The sequence below is a fragment of the Strix aluco genome, chromosome 2 (assembly GCF_031877795.1).
Source record: "Strix aluco isolate bStrAlu1 chromosome 2, bStrAlu1.hap1, whole genome shotgun sequence".
In the NCBI taxonomy this organism is placed as follows: Eukaryota; Metazoa; Chordata; class Aves; order Strigiformes; family Strigidae; genus Strix; species Strix aluco.
In genome coordinates this window covers 133496581-133521977 of record NC_133932.1, presented here as the reverse complement: position 1 = coordinate 133521977, position 25397 = coordinate 133496581, and the positions used below count along the sequence as shown (strand labels likewise).

At 41.6% G+C, this 25397-nt stretch overlaps 1 protein-coding gene across 1 annotated transcript in view; it reads right to left on the bottom strand.

Moving 5' to 3' along the window:
- Positions 1-25397, bottom strand: part of TENM4 (teneurin transmembrane protein 4) — a 508875-nt gene that overhangs the window by 76463 nt on the left and 407015 nt on the right. Inside the window, exons 16-18 of the mRNA XM_074816409.1 lie at positions 23902-24118; positions 10146-10265; positions 2696-2957 (exon numbers count right to left, since the gene is read on the bottom strand). Of these exons, the coding sequence (XP_074672510.1) occupies positions 2696-2957; positions 10146-10265; positions 23902-24118 (599 nt within the window). The remainder of the gene's footprint in view (positions 1-2695; positions 2958-10145; positions 10266-23901; positions 24119-25397) is intronic.

Sequence of the window (25397 nt, the reverse complement as noted above, 5' to 3'; positions counted from 1 at the left end):
CTTTTGAATGCATCCAGGTAGAGGACTCTGCATTTATTTGTTGGAGCTCATGAGGTTCCTATCTGCCCACTTGTCAAAATCTCTTTCCCAGCCCTGCCATCCACTTGTCACCTCCTCCCAGCTATGTGCTCACACCTTTTATATTTAACATTTCTCTACTGAGAACTGCATATTATAAAATGCAGCTGCAGAAACTGACAGCTAGGGTATTTTTTATTGTATGTATATCCAGTATAGGAGTGAAAAGTACTTAATTTATGAACTGAGTGCAGTCAGGACTCTACTGTAAAACCAGATTCTTTTGTATACTCCTGCATTACAAACTCTGTTAACCCTCATTAGTCAATATTTGAGGAGGAATACAGTTTTACAGGTTTTAGTTCAATCATTTGGCACATGGGAAAAGAACTGCTCATCATGTATGGGATACATCTTATTTAAACTTAGGAACCTAAAAGCTAGGAGTTTCCTCTGAACTACTTTTCTAGGTCTCTTCATGGCCAATGGGCACAGACAGGCTCTTTAGAAGGTTGTTCTTGCCACAGTAAGCTTAAGAGTGGGATTCAATTTCAGTTTAAGGTATCTAAATCCAGATGTGGACATATAAGCGTGTGCATGTGAGGTAGGCATGTAAGCATCAATTATAGTCAGTGGTGATCTAACTGATACTGTCAGCGGGAACCAGATACCTTCAAGATGGTCAGCTTAATTGATCTGTAGGCTCCACTGATGGTACTGATTAGATTTCTGTCAGCTTTAATGGGAGCGCAGACATCCAGCACACATCCAGACAACTGTGTGTGAACACCTTCTTTAGGTGACATAATCTCAAAATGAATCCCACTTAGGATTTAACTAGATTCCATAACTACAGGTGTCTAGTGAGATTTGGGATGTCCAAGTTATCTGTGACATTCACAAGGGGTTGGCAGATATAGTGCAGGACACTGATAGGGGGATCATTTTGGATTGGCAGTTGGAGGCCAAGCAGGATATCTGCAGGACATTTCAAATGGCACTAAACATCTACAGTGAGGGTGGTGAAAAGCTGGCACAGGTTGCCCAGAGAGGTGGTAGATGCCCCATCCCTGGAAACATTCAAGGCCAGGTTGGACGGGGCTCTGAGCAACCTGATCTAGTTGGAAATGTCTCTGCCCATGGCAGGGGGGTGGGACTAGATGGCCTTTAATGGTCTCTTCCAACCAAACCGTTCTATGATTCTGTGATCTGTAGTCAACAAACTATCAAACCATTGCTTCTGATCTACATCCCTGGCTGCTTTCACAGACAATAGACAGGCACACACTCTTATTGAAGAGGAATTTTAGAATGTTTTAGTTCATAGATAACACAATCTAATGAGTATCCTATCAAATAATGAGTGAGGTTATGATTATAGTTGCACTGTATCAGGTATTTGCTTCCTTCCCAGCCAGTGCCGAACATTACCCTTCATGGTGTTTGTTGGTTTAGGAAAAAAGAGATGTGAAAACTGAATCAAGAATTTTCAATCTGATGGACTTTACAAGATATGGGACTTAATTAGTAATTATGCTGGGACAAACCCGGTGACTGTAATTGGAAATTAGTGTGAGAAAGGATCACAGGATTTGGTCCAGAGGGAAAGGTAGAGAGACCACAAGCTTTATTTGTTGCTGGGTTTAGTACCTGGTGTATTAAAATTAGAAGATATAAGTGACTTCTTTCCTCTTTAATGCTACCGCAACCCCAATGGAGTCAAGCAGGAAGCACACGATTTGTTGCCACACTTATTATTATTTCTACCTTGGCAGACTATTACTGTTCACTAAAAGCAATACCCAAGACATGCCAAATGCTGGCATTTAAAACCCAGGGAACAACATGCCCAGGAAAGGAAAGCTTGAATGTTGCTACATCCATGTATTTCAACATGGTGAGTATTTTTAAGGAAGATGGATAATTCAGTTATTTAGACAATTAATTTTAAAACCCATCTTTCCATTCGGCAAAATACTTTGAATCCACAGCAGGTTGTTGAACTACTTTATCTGACTCACACTTCCTTAGAAAACAGGGGTGAGAAATTAAAAGTAACCCTCTCACTTTGCTCACCTATCCCAAATGCCATGAAATGCAATAAAACCCAGGTGCTCTGCAGGCTGGCCATTTGCCAGCTGTCTGCTGGCTGACTGACATCTCAGCAGCTTTGTAGAGCGAGGGCTACACCTTCAAACACTGAGAAAGTTCACACTCAACACTCCTCCACTGAGGTCTGTAATGCCCAGTGGGTGAAACTTGCTCCTGAACAGAAGAAAGGCCTTGGAGCATAAGTTGTCTGTCAGCCTCGTGCTGGGCATATTGAATGCCAAAGGGCTACCCGAAGGTGCCCGAAGGCTTGTTGTGGGTCACATGAGGCTCCCAGCCCACCTCCTGCAGATAAGAGGTGAAAGCAAAGCAAAGCCAATGTAGGTTTTTGCTGTTGGCCACAAGTGCTTTGCCTCCATCTCTCAGGGATAAGGGAAAAGAAAACTTCTGGCAAAGTGCTTGCTAGTGAGAAAGAGATCCTGGCAAACGTCTGAAAAATGGTGCAACAAGCGGGGAACGCTTGTTTTTAGGAGAGCATGGGAATAGTTGCATTCATGTTGCTTAAAGCAGGCAAAAGCAGCATAGAAAGGAGATGAATTATTTTCTTCTCAGCTCAGATGGTTCATACCTGGATTTCAGGAACAATAGGACCCTTCTCCGAGCAGGAACTTGCAAAAGCTGTCAGTGGGGATGGGGAAACCACAGGGTTGGGCCGGGCAAAGTTACTGAGGTCACAACTTGGGATCTCATTCTCTTCGTGCCTCATGACTATGGTTTCCATCACGAAGAAGCGATCCCACGGCAACCACAGCGTGTGCTCTTGGGTGATGAAGGGAGCCCGCTCAAAGTGCAGGATAATGGAGATTCCACCAATGGTAACGAGATCAAAGCTGTTTTAAGAGATGGAATACAAAGTTAGTGCAAGCACCACCCTGCCTGTTTGTAACAATTCCCTAGCAAGGACTTCCAGAAAAATAATTGCAAGAAATACCATCAGCCACATTTTACAAGACTAAAACCTACAGCCCAAAGAGGCTTTAGCTAACTAAGAGCAAGTGGCAGAGGCAGGAGTACAAACTCAGCTTCTTTGCATGTTGTCCTCATGTATATTAAAACCATACCCATCCCTTTTTTTTGTGAAAAATGTTTATCTTTGTTACTGCTTTTCTAGTGTTATTCGATTATACATACTCATTTTCATTGCTTTTAAAAAAAAGTATTTATCATCCAAATGCAATCACAGATTGGATCAATTCACATGATGAAATAAACTATTTGGAAAGTGGTTTCTCTGACACACTACCATATAAACTGTCTTGGCATCACTGCTAACCTGACTAATACCTAATGCAACCCAGGGAACATGTGGAGCCCAGTCACGGACTGAGCCTAGTGTACTAGGCACAGGGAAGAAATGAATGCCATGCAGGCAGCCTCTCAGCACATAGTTTTTTTAACTCTTAATCATTTAGAGCAAGGCAGATAACTGGCTGCCTGTGGTCTGCAACGTCACCCTATGCTACCTCCAGACAAGCGGCTTTTCTGCCTGTGTTAGTGTTGGATAATATGAAGTCAGCTAACAGCCCTCCAGAGCTGTGTGAAAGGATGTTACCTCAATAAGAAAAATATTCGTCCCCTGGATGTAAAGATGTTGGGATAGGGTTTTGGGGTTTTTCTTAGATTTGTATCAAGTCTTGTCAGAGATGGAGATATTATGAAGTACCGTAGGATGTATCTACTATGTATAGACTCAAAACAGAGGTGTTAACTGAGAAAGGAAGGAATTTCAACACAATTTGAAGATCTCTCGTTTTTGCTTCTTTGTTTTTTTTCTCAGTATCTATTCAGCTGCAATGCCAAATGTGTGTTTCAGGCAAGGAAAGTTTTCTCATCCCTGTTTCTCACTTTCCATGTTTGGCGCTAGTGTAGGACAGTCTCACGCAGATTTTCAAGCATCTGAATAGGCTCACTGGCTTCAGCAGAGCTGCTCATGTGTTTAAGAGCCATGTGGTCAAGTCCTTCTCTGTGCATGAGAACTAAGATCTGAAAGCTCTCCGACAGCCCAAAGCCAGACTTGATGCACTTCGTAATTACAAGGTAAGAAAGAAGATGAAAAAAGTATTTTAAATTAATTTTTAAATGAATTATGAGGCTTCCAGATTGGCTACAAAAATCCCAGAGGAGCAACAACAAGTGTGAACTACTTCTAAAAAAAAAACCCACTTTGGCAAGCAATCATTCAGGAGAACCATTTTTATTTTAATAGCCGTTAAGACTGAGGTGCCATTTAGTAAATATAATTATGAAAAGAAAGTTATTCAGGAAAGAATGTTAAATTGAGTCCATGGGAGGGAGTGGAAAGCATTTAAGAAAGCTAAAGACATGTTTATTCTACCACTCAAGTGGGGCCATCAGTTTCCCAGACCTATGGAGCTTGGCTTGCAACAGCCTGACGAGTAACTTGCTGGCCCTTGCCAGCAAAGCTGCGCAGCATTTGTACTTTGATGAGAACATTTTTAACAGTCAATTAGCATTTGGCAAGCCCTTCAGCTAGGAGGGAGAAGCTTGCTCTGCATGAATTCGGGCACTGAAAGGGGCAACGGGACGAAAGAAACAAACATTACAAATGATGCTCAACAAGTTTTTAGGCAAGTGGGAAGAGTTTTTATTTGGAAGCACCTCCGTTTCACTCCTTGTGAGCGGTTCTTGGCTTCATTGAGCCTGGGTCAAGGATGGTAACCTGCTGGGGGGAAACACCCTTGTCTCTCCTGCATCCCCAAAACAGGATGCAGAAGGGAAAGCACCACCTCCATGTCAGGCTCCAGCAGCTGTAAAAACAGAGACAGGCAGTATTTTTTAGCAGGAGCCGTTGCTCATGAGCTGGTTTTCCCAGAGTCACAGGGTGCAGCTTTGAAGTTACCTTGATGAACTGAACAAAAGCTAAAACCAAAACCAAACAGAAAAACCCAAAATGAAAACACCTTCTTCCCAGCTTCCCTTAGTGAAATTAAATTTAACAAGAGCGAAACCATCTTGGGATTGAAGGAACAAGATAATTTTATTTCTGGTTTTTCTGCTGATCTCTGATGTCTTTTTTATCACTCTAAAAAAATCATACTTGTTGTACAGTCGTATTGCTCTGTTTTTCTTAAAAGACTCTGGAGAGACAGGCCAAAGGATTAAATTCTCTATTTATCCACAAAGCAAGCTTAAAAAAAAACCCACAGAAAAGTGTAACCCTTTCTCATCTCTTTGCTCTGAAAGTCCATGTATTTGGTCCTTCTGAGATAGCCATGCGAAAGTTGCTGAATGTGATGGCATGTACACAATACTGAAGAAATACTGCTGTTTTATTAACACTGTGTCTATAACCATGGGATACTGAGGACCTGCAGCCTTTATAAACTACTAGTGTAATCAAATTTAAAGCTTTATTTAAAAATGTGGTTTATAATCCAGTATCGATACTTTGACCTATCTATTAACTTTGCTTTACAGAGAAATGCATACAACAGTGGTTTGAGAGTTGTCATTTTATCTCCATGCCTTGTTATCTGAAAAAATCTGTGTCCCAATAATTAGGCTAAAAACACATGCAAGCCTTGAAGTTATCAAAGCTTTGCTCAGATTAAGTAATGTGACTTAAATAGGACCAGGATTTCACTTATTAGAGGCTTTATCTGAGTACTGTAATAGGAGGAAACCTGGAATACAGTCAACCCACTTACAGGGGTGAAAAATTCAGTTCACCAGAATTCTAAAACTGAAATTTTACTTATGATACTCATTTTGAAACTTGGCCATGCCAAAAAAAACCCAACCCGAAAACCCAAATCTGAAGCAACAAAATCCACTTAGGAACCAATCTAGCTAAATTGATGCAATTCTGTCTTTAAACTCCCTTACTTTAAAACCACAGCTATTGCCCTGCTATCAGTAAACTGATTTGCTAAATCAATTTAAGGCAACTCAATGCACATCTTCAAGAATAGATATTCCTGTGGTGAATATGCCAAATAATAAAGCCAGTGAGTTTTATGCAGTTATCTCATAACCCTTGGAACAAGGTAACTGCTTGCGTGTGTGCTCCCATTTTTCTCCGAAGCAGAATGACACTGAAGATGGTCCAGATGACCCCATACGACTGGGCACTGCTATGGACTCGGAATGCATGCAGTCTGCTACTGTAGTTCAGGAGAAACTACTTCTTGCTTAAGAGCATCAACTTCTTAAAGTGACTCAATCACACGAAAACAGCACTGTGAACAAGCTGATGAGAAGTCACGTCATGCTCTATTCAGAAAATTACTGAAAACCATCAAAACAGATAATAGAAACTGTAATAGCAATGATTTTTTACATGATTTTGGAAGTGCTTTACAAATAGTATTTAATAAATGCTATAACAGTCAGTAAAGAAGGCAAGGAAATGTTATCTCCCTTTCACAGGCTGGTTGGCTGGCCTAGGAAGGTTAAGAGATGCATCTAATGCTACCCACTAAATCAGTAATGAGACTAGGATTAGAAATAAGGGATGGCTGACATTGTTTTCTGCCCTGACAAGTTTAGTCTGAATGCTCTTAAATACTTCAAGGTAATTTTTAGAAGACCTCACCACTGAGGAAGCCACTGGATTTTGGTGTTCTTTAAGAGAAGGGCTTTCACTTGTCTATTTATTACCTCCCGAGTACACAGATGCACTGCTGTGCCCGTTCATTTGAGAAAATATCTGCATGTATGCCTCAGCCAATTTTGGAAGGTATTTTTATGATTCCAGAGACTTGGTACTGCCACTGAACAATTTGTTGAATGTTGGTTGTGCACCAGACGTGCACAAGGTTTCTGTAGAAGCAGACTGATTTGAGAGGAAGGTGAAGAAAGTGAAATCAGAAGACCTGACACCATGCAGTCTGGGGTTAGACTGATCACCAGCAGCTGCCAACAGAAATCCCAGCTTCAGGATGAATTTCACGTGGTCACAGATTCCCTGCTCTGAGACAGCTGATCTCTGTCATTTTTATCATTTGGAGCTGAGTATCTCTTGGGGGCTGAGTCAGCAAACTGTAGCACTGAGCTCCTTGAAACTAATTTAACTTCTGGAGGCTGGCAGCCAGCCCCGAGGAACCAGCAGTCCACTGAAGACTGGTGGAGCATACTGATGCTCCAGCTGCATTGCTTTCTGCTCTGGGTCCCCTGCTCAGCTGGAGGTTGGGAAGGACGTGTGAAAGGAACGTCCCTGGCTTGAACTGCTAGTGGAAGTAGGTTTATAGCAGAGGGGATCTGCCTTTCAATACCCAGGAATTGGAAAGAAAGAGTTACTCAAATATTACAAAAGTCTGGAGCTCGGGTAGCAGCGCTCACCTCTGTGCTCTGTCCCTGTTTAGCTTACTGGTATGTTTGCTGCCTAGAGGTGCAGTTTAAGATAAAGCTCCTCAGTGCTAGGTACAGCACAATTGCAAAGCAAAGAGATGGTCCCTTCCTCAGAGTAGTTGTAATCTAAATGAAAGATTACACATAGTAGCTTGGTATTGTATATAGGACATGAAAACAGATAAAAAAAAGATTATGGAAGGCAATATTTTCCAGGAATTTTGCAGGCATACAGAATCACAGAATCATCTCGGTTGGAAAGGACCTTGAAGATCATCTAGTCCAACCGTTAACCTAGCACTGACAGTTCCCAACTACACCATATCCCTAAGTGCTATGTCGACCCGACTCTTAAACACCTCCAGGGATGGGGACTCCACCACCTCCCTGGGCAGCCCATTCCAACACCTAACTACCCGTTCTGTAAAGAAATACTTCCTAATATCCAGTCTAAACCTTCTCTGGTGCAACTTGAGGCCATTCCCTCTTGTCTTATCGCTCATTACTTGGTTAAAGAGACTCATCCCCAGCTCTCTGCAACCTCCTTTCAGGTATCTGTAGAGGGCAATGAGGTCTCCCCTCAGCCTCCTCTTCTCCAGACTAAACCCCCCCAGTTCCCTCAGCCGTTCCTCATACGACATGTGCTCCAGACCCTTCACCAGCTTCGTTGCCCTTCTCTGGACACGCTCGAGTAAGTCAATGTCCTTTTTGTCTGCTCTATGTCCATATTTATCTGCTCTAATAGACACAGATTTTGTGCTGGTCTATACACGGCAATCTGATCTTGAAAGTGCAGTTTGGATCTCACTTTCACGCAAAGTAGGTTCAGTAAGGTTGGCAGAGATACTCAGAGCATAAATGTTCAAGACTTTCTCCTTTTTGCAGTTATGCCTAAGCTACAGGCAATACAAGGGCACCAACTCCAGAGGCACTTTTTTCCAAAGAAGACAACTAGTTTTCCTGGGATGCCTCTTTATTACCCGGATTTTATTGTCATGTCACCCAAGAGGTGGAGCATCACTTGGAAAGCCTCCTAGTCACCATCAGTGTTACAGTAGGTGCAAACTCCCCCGAGCATCCATAAGGCAGCATTAGGCACATGTTGCTAGCACATGTTCCTCTCTTTCATTCTAATTCTACCAGCTTCTCCGGCCAAGTTAAACCTTTAATGAAAGTCATGGATTGGAGAGGTGCTAAAATCTGTAAATCCTCTCCCAAGTGCTAGTGGTTAGTAGTCAATACATAGAGCATGTGCAGCTGGAACCCCTTATGTTTCATTTTTGTTCTTAAAAGAAAGGGAGCCAATTAGCACTGACAGACAAAAGATAAGATGAAAGACTTTCCCAATTTGCAATGCTTTTGTTTTGGTTGAGTGTGATTGCTCAGATTTTAAGCACTTGCCTCTAACACAACCGTAATCTTAATGACTTCTTCCTGATCATTTCAATGTGAATTAGATAGAATAGAGCTGTTGGGAGCAGGAGGCATCTTTTCTTTACATGCATGGACACTGCGTTGCCCAATTGTTGGCTAAAGATTCTAGGTGATATCTCAAATTTAATAATAATAAATAATAAGAATAGAATAGAATAGTTTCAGTTGAAAGAGACATACAACAATCTTCTAGTCCAATTGCCTGACCACTTCAGGGCTGACCAAGCAAAAGTGTGTTATTAAGGCAGTGTCCAAATGCCTCTTAATCACTGGCAGGCTCTCTAGGGAGCCCGTTCCAGTGTTTGAGCATCCTCTCAGTAAAGAAATGCTTCCTAATGTCCAGTCTAAACCTCTCCTGGCACGGCTCTGAACCATTCCCATGTGTCCTATCACTGGATACCAGGGAGAAGAGCTCAGAACTTCCCTCTCACCTTCCCCTCCTCAGGGAGCTGTATAGAGCAATGAGGTCACACCTCAGCCTCCTTTTCTCCAAACTAGACAAGCCCAAAGCCCTTAACTGCTCCTCATAGGACATTCCTTTCAGTCCTTTCACCAGATTTGTTGTCCTCCTCTGGATGCATTCAAGGACCTTTGCAACCTTCTTAAATTGTGGGGCCCAGAACTGCACACAGCACTCAGGGGAGGCTGCACCAGTGCTGAATACAGCAGGATAATCACCTCTTTTGACCAGCTTGTTACGCTGTGTTTGATGCACCCCAGGGTGCAGTTTGCCCTCTTGGGTGCCAGGGCACACTGTGGGCTCATATTGAGCCTGCTGCCAACCAGCACCCCCAGATCCCTTCCTGCAGGGATGCTCTCCAGCCACTCCTCTCCCAATTTATACTTGTGCCCAGTGTTACTCCATCCCGGTGCAGAATCCGGCATTTTGACTTGTTAAATTTCATCCCATTAATCATTGCCCAATGCTCCTATCTATCTAGATCCCTCTGCAAGGCCTCTTATCCCTCAAGAGAGTCAACAGCACCTCCCAGTTTGGTATCATCAGCAAACTTGCTATGGTGCATTCAACTCCTGCATCCAGATCATTGATAAATACTTTGAACAGGACTGGCCCTAGAATTGAACCCCGAGGACACCACTGGTGACCCGGTCACCAGCCAGATGCTGCCCCATAACAACTAAGAATAATACATCAACATCTTCAAAATGCATCAGCAATAAATGTGCTCTTGGAAGGAATTTCTCTTTAGTATTGATGGTAATAATGGTGTAACTGCTGCTTGAACACTGTAAATCCTATAAAGACATCCTACCTGCCATCTTGTCTGCTGATTGTGTATCCAAAAAGAGGATTGTTGACAAAGCTGATGTTCACTCCAACTAGAGGGGTCCCATCTGCCGTCATCACCTGGCCTCGAATCACACATGCGTGTCTGCAAGAAGGAGAACAATGATAAGAAATAGTAAGGCTTTTGACAAATTTAGGTTTTTCCTCTGCTTCCGTGGCTGGGAATTCCTATGGATTAGAAAGCCTAGGCCCTTAAAGCACATTTTAAAATCAAAGAGGACAGAAACCTACCAAGCACTGCACAGACATATTCAAGGCACAAAAGCCACAGGAGCACCCCGACCAAGGCTTGATGGCTCATTTCTTCCACAACAGATAATTTGCTAGGTTTAGCTAGCTTCCCTAAAAACTGCTTGGGGGACTGAGCATGCTAACAGGACGGGCTTTTTCTTCCCATCTTTTTCTTTGCAAGTTTGGTAGATTGCACTATTTTATAGGCTACATCTATTCCAATTACTCTATGCTCTGTAATGTGCTCTTTTATCTAAGGATTTCAAGGATCTTTACAAACATTGATTAATACTGCAAGATAGGTATTTTACAGAGAGAGGAAATAAAGCACAGAGTGATTTTCAGTTGTCCAAGGTCAGTCAGAAAATCTGCAGTAAAGCCAAAGACAGATTTTCTAAGTTCTTATTCCAAAGTCTGTTTCCAGACCTCTAAGTCATTACTACATTGCTACCTTCGGAGCTTCCTATAAAGACAAAGCATCACATGTCTGTGAGAGTGTCTGAACCCAATTTTTGGCTGAAGGTAACTATTTTTCTGAGCAGCAACAGCAAATTGTGGTGTCAGTGTGCTAACGTGACCCAGTGAGTGATTTTCCTAACTGCTGTCCTGCTGGAGAGCAGAGATTGAAAGCCAATGTTTCTACAGGTGCAGGACCAGATCTCAGTTAGAGTAAATCATCTCAGCTGCACTTGCTATCTACCCACTTCAACTGAGAAATGTCGCTTTGCTGGTTCACTGAGGCAAAGGATGATATCCGCAACGTTTTGTAAAAATGATTTTATAAACATGGATCATCAGGGAAAGATCAAGTTATCTTCTTACAGTCCACCTAAAAATCTGAAATTCTATAACACAAAGAGATAAAGTATAATTTCTATTTAAGAAGGGCTGCACTATTTGTATATTCCACAGTACAGACAACAGACCATTTGCCAGGGAGTCTTAAACAAAACTCCTACTGATCTAAATGAAGAGCTCCAACAAAAATTCTCAAAGTGTTACCAGAATGTGTTAGCAATCTAAAATGTGACCAGATTCATATACAATTTTGGAACAGGCCACAGGAAAATGAGATAATGGAAATGATTTTTCTGTCACTGAGTTTTCTCTGATATATCATCACTGACTAGTTAGAAGTCATGTAGGAAAAGACTTGGACCCAGCTTGGACCTAATATTCTTAATACTTCCATTGCTTCTCACACTGAAGTCTCTAACTCAGCTTCCCATATACAACAAATTTAAAACAATATTCCAGTACAGTATTATGCACATCACTCTCTAACACACAGAGTTAGATCACAATACCATGGAATATGCTTGGAAAAATGTCACTGCTCGGAATTGCTGAAGTCAACAGGTCACCACCAACTGTAGCGGAATTTTTGCACAAAGTGAATGTGTCTGATCACGTCTGAGCTAAGAGCAGAAGCTAGGCCTTCTCTTCCCACATTTTTCCTTGATCCCTTCCACTCTGCCCCATCTTCTTTTTCATCCTTTAGAGAGACCTGAGGAAGAGTTTGAAACTGTTTTCTCTCAGCTTCTCATCAAATGGCTGCACATTTTGTGAGAGGCAAGGAATTGCTACAGACTGTTGCTTGAAGACTAAGACCTGAGCATGAGGGACTTGGTATTCTGAATTACTGGCAGCATATTCAAGCCAACACTGGGACTACAGATATCTTAAAATACTTGAGAGACAAGATCATACATTTCTGTGAACCCAGAAAGAACACTTCCACCTGTTGTTTTTTCCTTCCAAGAGTTAAAAGCAAGCAAAGGAAAAAATACAACATGTTGCAGATGTCTCTCCTGCTGTCCTACACAAAACACATGTCCAAGCAGTTGCAAACTTCTAAGTAATATTGCAAGCTCATTGGCCTAGATCCTCAGCTCATGTTAATGGAGGGATGTGCTTATACCAGCAAGCATCTGGTCCATTACATATCACTGACAACTATTTCTACAACAACAAGCACCAGCACAACATGGACAAATAAAGATCTTCCTCTTGCCTTGGCAGCTGTAACAAATCATCTGAACTCCCACCTTCCAGGAAGAGACTCAGTTCCCATTCTAGACGATGCTTCGCAGCACTCCAACTCTGCTAGCACATCTACGTGCTGACTAACTCGGACGACGCTGGCATCTCTTCTCAGAGAAGCAGCTTGTCAGCAAGCCCAGCTGCATCCACCATTCTCCTGAGGACTATAACAATAGCTTTATTTACATGCCATAAGGAAAGATGTTCCCACAAAGGGGACATCTTTCCCAAACCACAGTGATAAATAGAATCTGGAGCAACATGTACAAATCTGAATTCAGTTAAAAGCAGGAGGGATGGAAACTGGAAGAAAACCAAAGCCCAGACTCTGCCTGATTAGAGTCTCAAATCTTCTCCTTCCCTGGGTGACAAAATTTGCCCCACTTGGGAAAAACAGTTAATACAGTGTGTTGGAAGCAGCTGGCTTTTCTAGTGTCAACATGTCCTTTCTGGAGGCAAGATCGACTACCCACAACGCACCGAGCCCCCCAGGAACCTGGTTAATGCTAATTTAGTCAGCCATTTCCTTCAGAAGACCTTGGTCTAAATGCAATTACACTACAAACAAGTTAAGTGGGACTGCTAAGACTCTCAGCTCTGCTAGAAGGTCTCCCAATATATTTACATAAAATTATCTCTCATGTTAATAGAAGAGATTTATTCCATCAGTCTGGGCCTGCCAGTTCAGTGTTTTCTGCAGTGGAACAAAACTGAATTTCTCATAGCTGGAGCCTCATCTTCCCCTTGAATTATTAACAAATTCCACCCATTGCCTCTGTTTTCTGGCTTTTGTGTTTTGTTTTGTTTCCTCCACTACTTTTACATGAGGCTGTATGGATTCTTGTTTTACGATGAAAAGCAGTTTGGTTTTTTCCTCTTCTTTAATTAGACTTTTCCTTCCTCTTTTTTTTTTTTTTTTTTTTTAATTTGTCCATAAAAGCTTCTCTAAAAGACCATCATTGTTGAAAGGCTATCTAGAACGCCAGATGGTGTATCAGACAATTTACATCATCACTTTGTGAAGTCATTCTTTATCCTTAGAAAATTAAATTAAGTCTTCCTGGTAAGATCTGGGCCACAGTGACAAAATAGACAGGGGTGCGCTCACGCCTTTACGTTCCCATTGCTCAGATAGGAAGAAAGTTTGACAGGCTCTCAACAGAATTCAAGCAGAGAAAACCAGCTTTGGAACAAGCCAGAAAAGTAAATTCCCAAAAAGCCATTTCACATTATGGGAGCACATTGAAGATTTGTCTTTAATACTGACTCTGATCCAGTGTCTCATAACTTAGACATTGGCCATTCCAATACTTCTTATTTGTAGATGTTTTCTGCTGGCACTGCACTTGGCACTGGGAAATAGACAAAAATACTCATTCTGCTAAACATTTTTCATTAGGAAAGGAAAATTCCATGTATCCTAAATCCCTCTTTCCTGCAAGAAATGAATGTTCTTTCCTTGACTGAAGATAAGCACCATGGGAAATCTCACCCCAATGAATTTCTGCAGCTCCTCAAAATACTTCCACTGTAACTCATTGTGCCTTCTCCTTTAAAGGTTTCAGATGTGTGGAGATGGTTATCATGACTGCTTAGCCATCCTCAGCCAAACTATTAATAATATTTTAATTTGCCACTATAAATCTCTTCATCTCTTTGAATGAACTTACCACTTCCACATTTTATTGGTGTGTATATATATATATATATATTTATGGGATTTATCCTTCTGCTCTGGATGAAACTTCAACAGAGCACCATAGAGTGAAAATCTAGAAAGTTATCACTCAGTGGGAGGACCGTTATTAATGAAATTAAGTGATCTCAGTTCTATTTCTTCCTCTGCTACAGACTTTCTGTGTGACACTGGTCATGTCAGCTAGTCTGTATGTGTCTTTGTACTCAACCTGCAAAATAACAATCGAGGCACATCCCCTCCTTACGCAGACATTAGAAGGATAATTGTAGCAATCAGCTAATCTCTTGCATAGGGATTTTTACATTCTCATGGCACTTCATCTGTGATATGCTTCTGAGCATACCTTGCTGATAAGTGCCTATAAATACAGTCATTTGTTACAAACACAATCTCATGGCTTTAGCCACCATGACATTTCTGCTTGATAATAACACAGGATGAAGCAAAATGTACCTCGTCCATTTTGGGTTGAATGCACCTGTCTCATGTTAAACAACCTCAGGGCAGTCTAGTCTAGGATAGATAGAAAAATTGGTAGAATGCCAGGTTAAAGCTAAGGGCATCATGCTCAAACACATGGACAGAAAGAAAATGCCTGAGCTGGCAGATGAAGGACGAAAGAAGAAGAGGAAACAGCAGAACATACAGACCTTCAAGTTCATTTCTTCTTGGCAGCATTTCCTTCAAAAGCTGTCTGTAAAAAAAAGCCCTGCCCACTTGCCTCTTAACTGTGCAGAAAAAACGTGTGATAGTCTTTTCTTGAACTGAGTCAATCTCTGTCTGGTTTCTTCAGTTCAGTTTAGCTGTAGGAAAAGCTTAAACTTGAAACCTACCTACTGATCTTAGCTGCCATCTGAATGAAGGTATTAAGGTTAGGAAATAGAATAGAAAAGATCCTGCTGAATGGTTCCTTTTTAAACAAGAAAGGCACACTTATATGAAAAAATGAAAATTAAAGAATAGACATCCAGAAAAATCCCACCACCACCACATATAGCACAAGTGAGTTTCTAAAAGGGTTTGGCACATGTCGGGCAGCTGGGATACAAATTGTTAATTAGGCTCAGCTGAGAAGGTTGCCAATACGGGAAGCACCAGAATGCTGGTGTCAATCTGACAAAGGACTAAATGCACTGACATTCGACCAACTCCCAAACAGGGACTTGCTAAAGTGGCACTGACAGACTTGGTTTGCAACAGATCCTGCCACTCAATTTTCTGAGCAGCTGATGGAGTGGGAAACCCAGAATAAAAAGAGTGGGTGATGAAGAATAAAGTTTATAAGAGCTCTGCCCAGGCTCAATAAAAGAAAGTCAATTCTAAGTTGTTTGCAGTGAGAAACAGTATCTGTTCTGTTTGTTTAATGTATTTAGAGAAGCTATTTATAAGGTCCCAGCACTGAAGGGTCAAGAGATGCTGATGATTCTTTATGAGGGTATGGTCCTCAGCTGTTAACCTTTTGCAAGAAGCCTTCTACAGTCTTTTAGATGTTCTATGAAACATACAGTAAAGCCAACTGAATGAAATGCTTCAATGAAAACCCATTTCTTAAATTGTCTGAAGAAGGACACGGGAAAAAGCAACATAATGCTTGGATACTTTTATGAATGTGGCTAATGAAGGTGGTATTTGAAGTCCAAGAGGAAAGTGCTTATTAATCAGGATTTACAATAACACCTCTAGATGCAGATTTTAGTCTTGTTGTCTCTTTAGATCTGGTCTAACCTGACAGTACCAAAACAGTGGGCCTTCTTCATCTGATATTTTTAATATCCACAAGAGGGCTTGGTTTTGTGACCAGCCATTGCCCAGCTTCTCAAGTTCCCCACTGCATGCATCTGACTCTGTTCTGCTCTGTGAAGACTTACAAACTGATAGTTCTCAAAAACCTCCTTTGGCATCATCTTTTTTAGCACTATTAGTGACTGCTAGCTGTAGCTCCTCCAAAAGGAAAAGAAGGTATTTTTATTTCATGACAGTTTAGTCACAAAATGTATTATCTTTTGAGGACCACCTACCACTTCCAAAAAACCCACGATCGAATGATCATTGGTCTCAAAACAATTCCCTGTTGGCTCCATTCCTGAAAGATTCAGGCCCCTATTGCTTTGAAAACTTCTCCTAAGATTTGGACCTTATTCACCTACTCAATGTGTGTCCTTTTTCTCTTTATGAAAGCACAATCTTCTTCTCTGATCTGCCAGGCAATCTGGCCACTGTTGGAAAGAGATGCCACTTCTGCCATCCAAAACATCTTGGGTCTCTATGCCTCATTGACTCACTATTTTTGCATCCCCGGATTTCTCAGTTGCGCTATAATGGGAAAATGGGAGGATAAGGGATTCAGGAAGGCTGCTCAACAAATAGGAAATAAAGAGGAAAAGACACTGATGTTGGTCTCTGAAATTATAAAACTGGCTCCAACCATACTATTTAAGTGAAAGTATTTTATAACAGTTTTATAGGAAATGCAATGCATAATAAAGTTGGGCTGTGCTTTACTGCAAAGTTTCAACGAAGAATCCTTTTGTTCACAATGTGGTTGACTAAGTAATGCTTTAAAAGTTGATGATTCTCTCCTTTACTCCAGTACAACCAAAGAAACACTCTTGCTTTGCACGAGATCTCAAAGAAACAGAATCCCACTCCTGTTTTTTTAGGTCTGTAAAATCTAAGTCAAGCGTTCAGTAGCTTGTGAGGCACAAGATAATTTTTCCACCTAATACTGAATTACGCTCATTTTGTAATTTTTCAGAAGTGATCCTGTAACCACTATTTCTATGAGAGGTAAAGACTTTATAGTGCAATAACTTTCAGAGATGAATAAAGTATTCATGCCAAGTCTTCACAAAAAATGCCTGCAGAACTTAGTTCTGTATTTTTATAGTATTTTACATCTGGTATTTATTTTGTAAGCTGTGGCCACATATTCAGCTCTGCAGAAGACCCAAAATAAAAGCAATTCCTTCCATTGAATTTGAGACACCATGAAAGCAAAATTGAGCAGAACGGCAGGAAAAATACATTATTTCGAGGTTAATTATAAAATGAGCTCTCTTTTTGATGATCATAGGGAAAGTTCTTTAACTACATATAAGCTGTCTGATAGCTTTGTAATGAGCCAAAGGAATTAGGAAAAAAAATGGTTCAATAAAATATATAAGATTTTATGATTAGGATTTTAAAACTGCTTTGTTATGTAGGAGGTTTTAACCAATTTAGCAAGTAAATGTCACACTCAAAGGACAGACTCTTCCTGATATATTGAAATGATTGAAAGCCATACTTGGACTCAGCTGTTAGCATCCAACAGCTAGAGGCGACTGCCCCAAAGCTGATCTTGCAAGGCAGAACTTTGCCGCATCAGTGCAAAGCCAACAGGATCAGCTCACATGAGTCTCCCCTGCAATTTAAAATGAGAAAGGAGGTTTTGCAGAGCTGGCTGAGGGATGCTGAAGCTCTCCAGTCTGGTCTGGGGTCAGCAAACCTCTGCAGAGGTGAGGCAGCAATGAGCTTGGGGCAGAAAGCTCCAGCTTTTCGCGGAATGAACATGCCAGTGACCCACATGAGAATCGTTACAACAGTGAGCTGGTATTTAATTTGAAGAAGCCTTATGCAGTAATGAAATAATCAAATCTTTCCATTGAACAGGATATGCAGTTTCTGGTGATGTTATTATATTGAATGCAGCAACTGACTCAGCTCACAGCTATCACGCCAGACATGTCCATCAACATGTAATGTAAAACAATGGGCATGTGGGCTGCTCTTTTTTCAGAGGAACGTACCTTGAATATTGAATATTAATCAAATATCTGCATGCCAGATCCAAGAGAATGCATCAGCATCTACACCACAGTTTAGACTCCTAAAACCAAATGTACACACCAGTACCTGTGTAATCCAGGAGGTACTTAACTCATTAGGAGTTCTGGTTTTCTGCTTGTGAGTTTGAAGGCTTGAGTTTTACTTTCTGCACGCTCCAAGAGCTCCTGGGTACACAGGTATCGCCTGAGACCTTTTAATCCCAGGTCCAGGATGGTGCAGCATTTCTATCAGATGCCTTGCCTGATTCTAGAATCATGCCCAAATCACACTAGGAAGATCCTACTCAAGAGTTTGTGCCTGGTAATAAACATCCAATTTTTTTTAATATTGGTTAAAAACTGCACCTCAGTTTCTCTAATGATTGTACGCAGGACTTCCTTCTACTTGTGAAAGGGGAATGCAATTACATTATGATTACATTATCTATGTTATGGAAAGAAACATAAAAATGGATAGGAACTTTGCTTTCATAGAGTGCTGTGGGTACAAATTCCACAAAGTGGAAGTAAGTAGCTGCATATATTGCATTAGTTTATTATATGAAAATAATGCCATGCTCAACTCAAAATCACTTTAAGCTGAAATAATGCCATACTATGTAATTTAAAGTCAAAAGAAAAAGGCAAGCATTGAAAAATAATATATATACACTCTGTACACCAAAAAGGTAAGTTTTAAAAGTATGCTTCCTTGTGCTTAAAAGGAATAATTACTACGTCACTGAAAATTCCTTGTTACTCTCCTATATTTCAAAAATCTATGATTTGTAGCTAAAAAGTAGTTCATTTAAGAAGAAAGCAACAAAAGCAGAATGATGTCTTTGGAAGACAGTAATGCTGGGAGGAAAGCGTTTAAGAGGTGCTGTGTTAGCTTGGTTTAAGATATGGAAAAATATGACCCCCTTCCCATTAATGTAGGTGCCATGAGGGCTCGCTCTCAGGAACGCTGGATAGTGTCTAATATCTATGACATAGTCTCAAACAGATGCAGCGTTTATCTTTCAAAGCTGTCCTAACCCGTGGAGCTGCTGTGCTCCCCAAGCTCCTGCATTGCCCCTGGGGTGCCTGCTGTTCCGTGGGTGCATCTCACCCCCCGCATTTTGGTGCCAGCCCAACAGAGCTGCATCCTGCTGGAGCTGGGCCAGAGCCACGGGCTGGCCCAGCCATCTTGGGAGAAATCATCTGCAGAAAGCCACACCTGAAGAGTTTGGGTTTTTTGACTTCAAACTTTGTCTTTGGCTAGAAAAGAAGTGTTTCTTACTTTGCTGTATCAAAATCACACTTTTCTCGAGGGAAGAGTACAGAACAGACAGAACACTTTGGCTTCCCTGTGAAGAAACCTCAGGAAGATCTGCTGTGGTGAACCCACAGCTCAGGTGTGGGAAGAAATGTGTGAAAGGAAAAGAGAAGGTGTTTTGAACATCTTCCTTCAAGGATACGGAGATATCATTGTAATATTCTTCAAAATCACTCAGAACTGAGCCAGATGGACGACCAAAACAGTTTGAAAGCCATTTTGATCCTCCCCTGTTCTCTTAGTTGTTTTTTGGCCATGATCAATACTCACAATTCTGGTTTTGATGGGGCTTGGGATCAATGCAGTTTAACTCTGACAATAAAAACCATCCATTTATTTATTTATAGAAAAATAGTGCACACATACATTTACAGCATACCTGTCTATCTTAGCATCTAGCGGTGCTTGCGTAACCCTCCCCAGCTGGATCAGTAAGGTACATTGTACAGCCTGGCAGACAGTGAGGGACCCAAGGAGGTGGAGTGACATGTTTATACACCTTGTGACTCAGTAGTGGAAAAAGAAATGTGCAAATTTAATTCTGATCAGAATTTTAAACCATGAAAACTAACAACTTTTTGTACTTAGACTACTGACCTGAGGGCAATAAGGGACTAACTAACTACCCTTGCAGCTGATACCAGATCCTGCTCTCTGATGCATCTTTATAACTCAGCTGGTTATTTCTAGCTGCCCATGTAATTGGGATGTGTTAATATTGCTGGCAGCAAGTAGATATATACGACCTGTCCCAAAAAAGGAGGGCTATAAAACACACCTATTTAAAAATCATCTGATTTATTTTCAAATATTCTTTACAAAAAATGCCAATTCTGCGCATGGTTTTCTGAGGTACTTTAATCCTATGACAACACTTAACATAAAAGACTCTGTGGATCAGGACTTTAGCCCGTTCTTGCAATTTTCTGACACTGTCCCTCAAGAGAGAACAAATATATCAGGTGTCCTACTTGAAAGTCAACAACTTGACACCACTGCATCTTGTGCTGCTCCTTATGGTGATGGACAACTAAGAACGGCTTAAAAATACAAAGCAAACAGCAAGAGTAAGTGGTTTCAAAATCAATACAAGAACGATCAAGTAGCAGAAGAGTACTTGTTATCTGTTCATCAAAATGATGTGAAAAGACATTCTGTGCATTCAGAATTTAATTTAGCTACTTGCTTTATCATCATAAACACTCATTTCAATATAGGCAATAATTATTTTTTCTTCCCAAACATGAATAATATATAATTGCTGGTATTTTGGAGGAGACAAGGTCTTTACCTTTATCCATCAGGGTAATTTATCATTGTCTTTCCTTTTTCTTTTGCAGTGGTGAGAGAGCTTGTCAGCTCAGCTTGTTCTTAAAAAGCTGGAGTGTAATTCAATAATAAATTCACTCAAAGGCTAGCTGTCACGAGGCATTCATTTATTTGTATCCATTAGGTGATCTGCACTGCTGTTCTCTCTAAAGGGTAGCTAAGCTGCGTTTCTGAAACCCAGGAAATATCTTGCATGGATATTCAGTCATCTCCTTCACACTGCTGCCACTTCTGCACAGGCCATAGAGGAATGCAAATGTGTTGTAGTTCCCCCAGGGGTGATAATCAGCCGGCCATGACCTGGTAAAGCCCTGAGGAGTAGCCTGTGGTTCCTGATCTGAATGATGAGAGTGCTCTGCAGGACATCAGACACGCAGGACACAGAGGTCCACATCACCTCTGTGTTGCCTGCTCATGGGGAGCTGCTCGCAGCACGTGGCATGGACCCACCTCCAATCCTATCCCATGATGATGATGGAGCCGGGACATAAGGATGTAGGATGTTCCATGCCCAGCAATCTACAGTCCTGATCTACACCAAGAAGGAGACAGCTTCATGAATCACAGCAGCAGCAATTGAAGGAGAGGGCTGTCCTGAGTCAGGATGCTGGAGCCCTCCATCAGAACAGAAAGGTTTCCCGCCCTCCCTCCTGTTGGACAAGCTATTAAGCCAGCGGCTGGAAGGAGAGATGAAAATGCTTCATCTTGCCCCCCAGCTGCTGCTGTGATCTTCACGGAGACACTGAGCAGTTCCATGGATAAGAGGGATATTATCACCTGTCTGTCGTAAAAGCAACTGGAGGAGATTCAACAGCGAGAAAGGGCACATCCACACAGTCAGTCTCATTTGCCCAGACTAATTGGGTCCCAGACAGTCCCAGCCCACACTCCTCCGCGGAGCGGTCGCTGTCTGACCACTGCTGAAGCACTGCCATTACCAGGGTGACAAGAGACAGCTATTTAAAGGTTCAGCTATCTAGGCGGTGAAAACAGACAATCGAAACTACGAAGAGAAGCCAAGTGAGCAGAAAACACTTGCAATGGTTGAGTTTATCCAGAACTATAGGATCTTTAAGAACTAACAGGAACGCATGATGTCTTTTAAGATCCCAAAAGAGTAATGGCATTTTTAGCAACCCAACAGACCGATAAGCCTGGACTGTGTGCTGTGGTGCTGTCTCAGGGGAAAATATGCCTTCTGTTGAGGTCCTTCACTGTTACTTGAAACCGCTCTTGTGATGAGTCAAGATATTTAACTTGAGAGATGCAATACAATCACAGCTTGAGGTGACATATCTGTAGACCATATTTAGTGATACACACCCTGTGCTGATATTTTAAGAATGGCAACCTCATAAATCATTGCTATCTCTGCATAATTCTTTGTGTTAACTTAAACGGAACAAGGAGCCCCATTTATTAGTTCCACTGCAGTTAATGAAAAGCAATCATTAAAACCCTCCCTATTGATTTGAATCTTTGCATTCCCTCACTCTAGTAATCTATACGCCAGATAAACATTTCTGTTAGCAGGTGCTCCTTTTGAATCCCAAATCTTTCTTTAGCAGGACGTCTACAGATGGTTAGTAATTCCTTCCTACATAGAGATCTGTCATCAGATCTGTGGAACGCGTGTAGCTCTTGTAGGAGTTTATGTGACCCCAAATGACACAGTCTTTCTGTTGGTCCTCTACTGGCACTCCCAGAAGCAAATGCACTGTATAAATGAGAAATTACCATTATTTTCCCCCACCTCTGTATGCTGCTGAATGCAAGCAGCCTTTAAAGAGAAGTTTCAATTTTTTTAACTCACACATGTATGAAGACTCCTGGAATTCTTCATTGTATGGAAAAGTTCGTTAAACATGGACACGTGTCTAACAAAACTCTCTGCCTATCAGAATGGATACACATGGACCTGATACCAGAGTCCTCTGTGGAAAGGCTTCTGACTGTGAGCTCAGTTGAGGAATTGCAACCCTAAATATATCAGAAGAATGAAATTGTGCATATAATCTATTTTATATTCCGAAGACTGATTTTACAGCAACAAATCACAACAACTGACAGCAGAGCATTCGCTGTGCTAACTGCTCTGTATCCAGAACCTGAAATCTTCAGAATGCTGATGAAGTATAACAGTTTGTGACATAATGAGTATTTGGCCTTAATCTGAATCACTCCTGTCAGCTTTCTGGGCAGCAAGGCAAATCAGGGAAACTATCACATCAGGCCAACTCCTTGACACTGGTGTGCTTCTAAGTGGTTCATGTCTGAGGTCAGCCTGTAGACCACCGGAGATGGCAATACATGGGAGGTGGTACCCAAGGAATGTTGGCAATGTCCATCCATGGAAAAGCATTAGGTCAGACCCAGAAGGGCCTGAGGGGCCTGCTGAGATGCAAGTGCTGAAATAAAATACTCGCACAAACACGAGAGTTTTAGTGCAAACCTATTCACTGCTGTGTGTGGGAAAGCTGAAAGTAAACAGTTAATGACTGGGTGGAATTCAACAGAGTCCAAACCTAAGTGCTGAGAACCACCTCCTGGCTCAGGGTCACCACCTCTGAAAGGCAACATTCAGGGCAGACACTGAATGATCTAAGAATCTGACATGCCAGGATATGTATTATGGTGTCCTGCTATAAGCACATGATTTTAAAGGGATGACCTCCCCTGACAGCCAGGAATGTACTTAAACAAATGGCTGAGATGCAGTCACAGAAGTGAACTGTATAATATTTCTTTGCCAGTTCCTGTTTCTTGATGATTGCAGTGATAAAGAATGTCTCAGTATTAAAACCAACCTATATTCAAGTGACCGTTCATATCGGAAATCACTCTAATAGCTCTCCCTAGGCTGTAAGATTTTCTTCAGTGCTTTTGAGGTCTCTGATAGTCACACTGTAGATTGCAAATACCATTCTAGCTTCCCTCTCTTTTGGCTCTGTCACTGGAAGAAAGTCTGCCATTGCTGTTTACAAGGTACTTCTGGAAAATGTCAGTCACTTGAACTAGAAGAGCCCTGCTGAATGGGTGGCTTTCATTCCTGGAAATAAGAGAAGGCAGGAAAGATGCAACAGCCCATGAGCATTGGGAGAGAAGCATCTTGTCTTACTGCTTGGCAGGACATTGCAAATGAGGAGACAGTCAGCAGAATTACATCAGTCACAAAATTCATTAGATATTTACTTCCCTTAGACAATTTCCATGTTCTGCATCTTGCTGTCATTCAATGTCTTAAGATGGGCAAGTGGCTTACGCTTTACCTCTTACGGAATCAAAATTCACTTACCCTCCTTCAAAAGGATTGTCTCCTGGGATGACATGAGTGCTGTCCTTGCCGATCAGGAACTTGATCCGATCGTAGAACGAATGCAAGCTCTGCTGGGAGACGGGGGCTTGCGTCTCCTGGATGATATCCAAGGGGTCCGGGGAGCCCAGGCACAGCGCATTGATGTGGCACAGGGGCTGCAAGCAGCAGTCTGGGTCCATGCAATCCACCAGGCCATCTGCAGAAGGGTAAGGAAGATTTTAGAGCAATGGTAATATGTAGGGTTGTAGACTTCAGAGTGCAAGAACTCTTTCCAGTGCACACAACAGAGAAATGTGAATTTACACCTGCACAGAATAAGGCATGTTCCCTTAAAGCCACAGTAAAGAACCACAAATATGCATTAGTAGTAACATTAATATGCATTAATATGTAATATATGAAACCACACACATACATGTGAGATTAGACCCTAAAAAAAAAGCATCTTTGAGGTTAATTCTGGGATATGCCATTTCACATCTCAGTCACTCAGATAACTCCAGAGCCCCAAAAGGTGTTTTTTTTCCTGTCAGTATACAAATGATTTCTGTACACTGGTCCTGTTCCCTGTATAAATCATGGGCACATTGCATCGTACCAAAGCTATCAGGGTTGCTTTCAGCAGGAGTAAACAGTGAATAAAGCCATGGTATCTACCATGGGTACAGAGAGATCTGTACATGCAACCCACTCAAGATTCTGGCTAGAGAGATGAGATAGTGAGGAAGATGTTGCTGGGAGGGTTCGGTCTCTTTTGGTCTTTGTCACTTTTATTCCATGCAGACACAGAGTAACAGATGACCTTAAACTCTCAGGATATAAATCTTGTACTTTCAGCACTGCTAAATTAGTAGTAACAACAATAAAAGCAGTGGACAGAGATGAGAAAAGCTTGCCAGGTGTGCTCTAGTAAAATGAGGGTTTGCATATCTGTCAAGTCATCAAACGCACAGACAATACTACTTCCCCTCCCACCGCCATAGCAGCATTACCCTAGTTCATTTTGAGATGCCACTGTTCATTGCAAACAGCTTAGTAAAAAGCGGTGACAGGAAAGGAAATACAAAAAAAGCTCAGAAGAGGTTTGATGAAGCATCACATTTAGAAATAAAAGTTGTTAGCATGTAGTAGAGATGGATCTTTAAATCAGATAAGGGAACTGGATGTTTTTGTTCTGGGGTAATGGGATACAGAGCCCTTCACTTCCAACTCATCAGTTCAAGCAAGACAGTTTGATAGCGAATGAAAATTGTTACCATGTGATGGCTGTTCAAAGACCTATGTGAAATGAGTGGTTGGTCTCAGTGTAGTTGCTGGGAGCTCTATATATCAGAGAAACACCTTTACAGCTAGCATCCTACTAACGATTTCAGGCAAGAAATGGATGTGCTTGGAGAGTAACACTGTCCTGAGAGGTAGGTCTCTCCTGAAGGGGGATGAGATTTGGAGTTGTCACGATAATGTATTTTTTATTT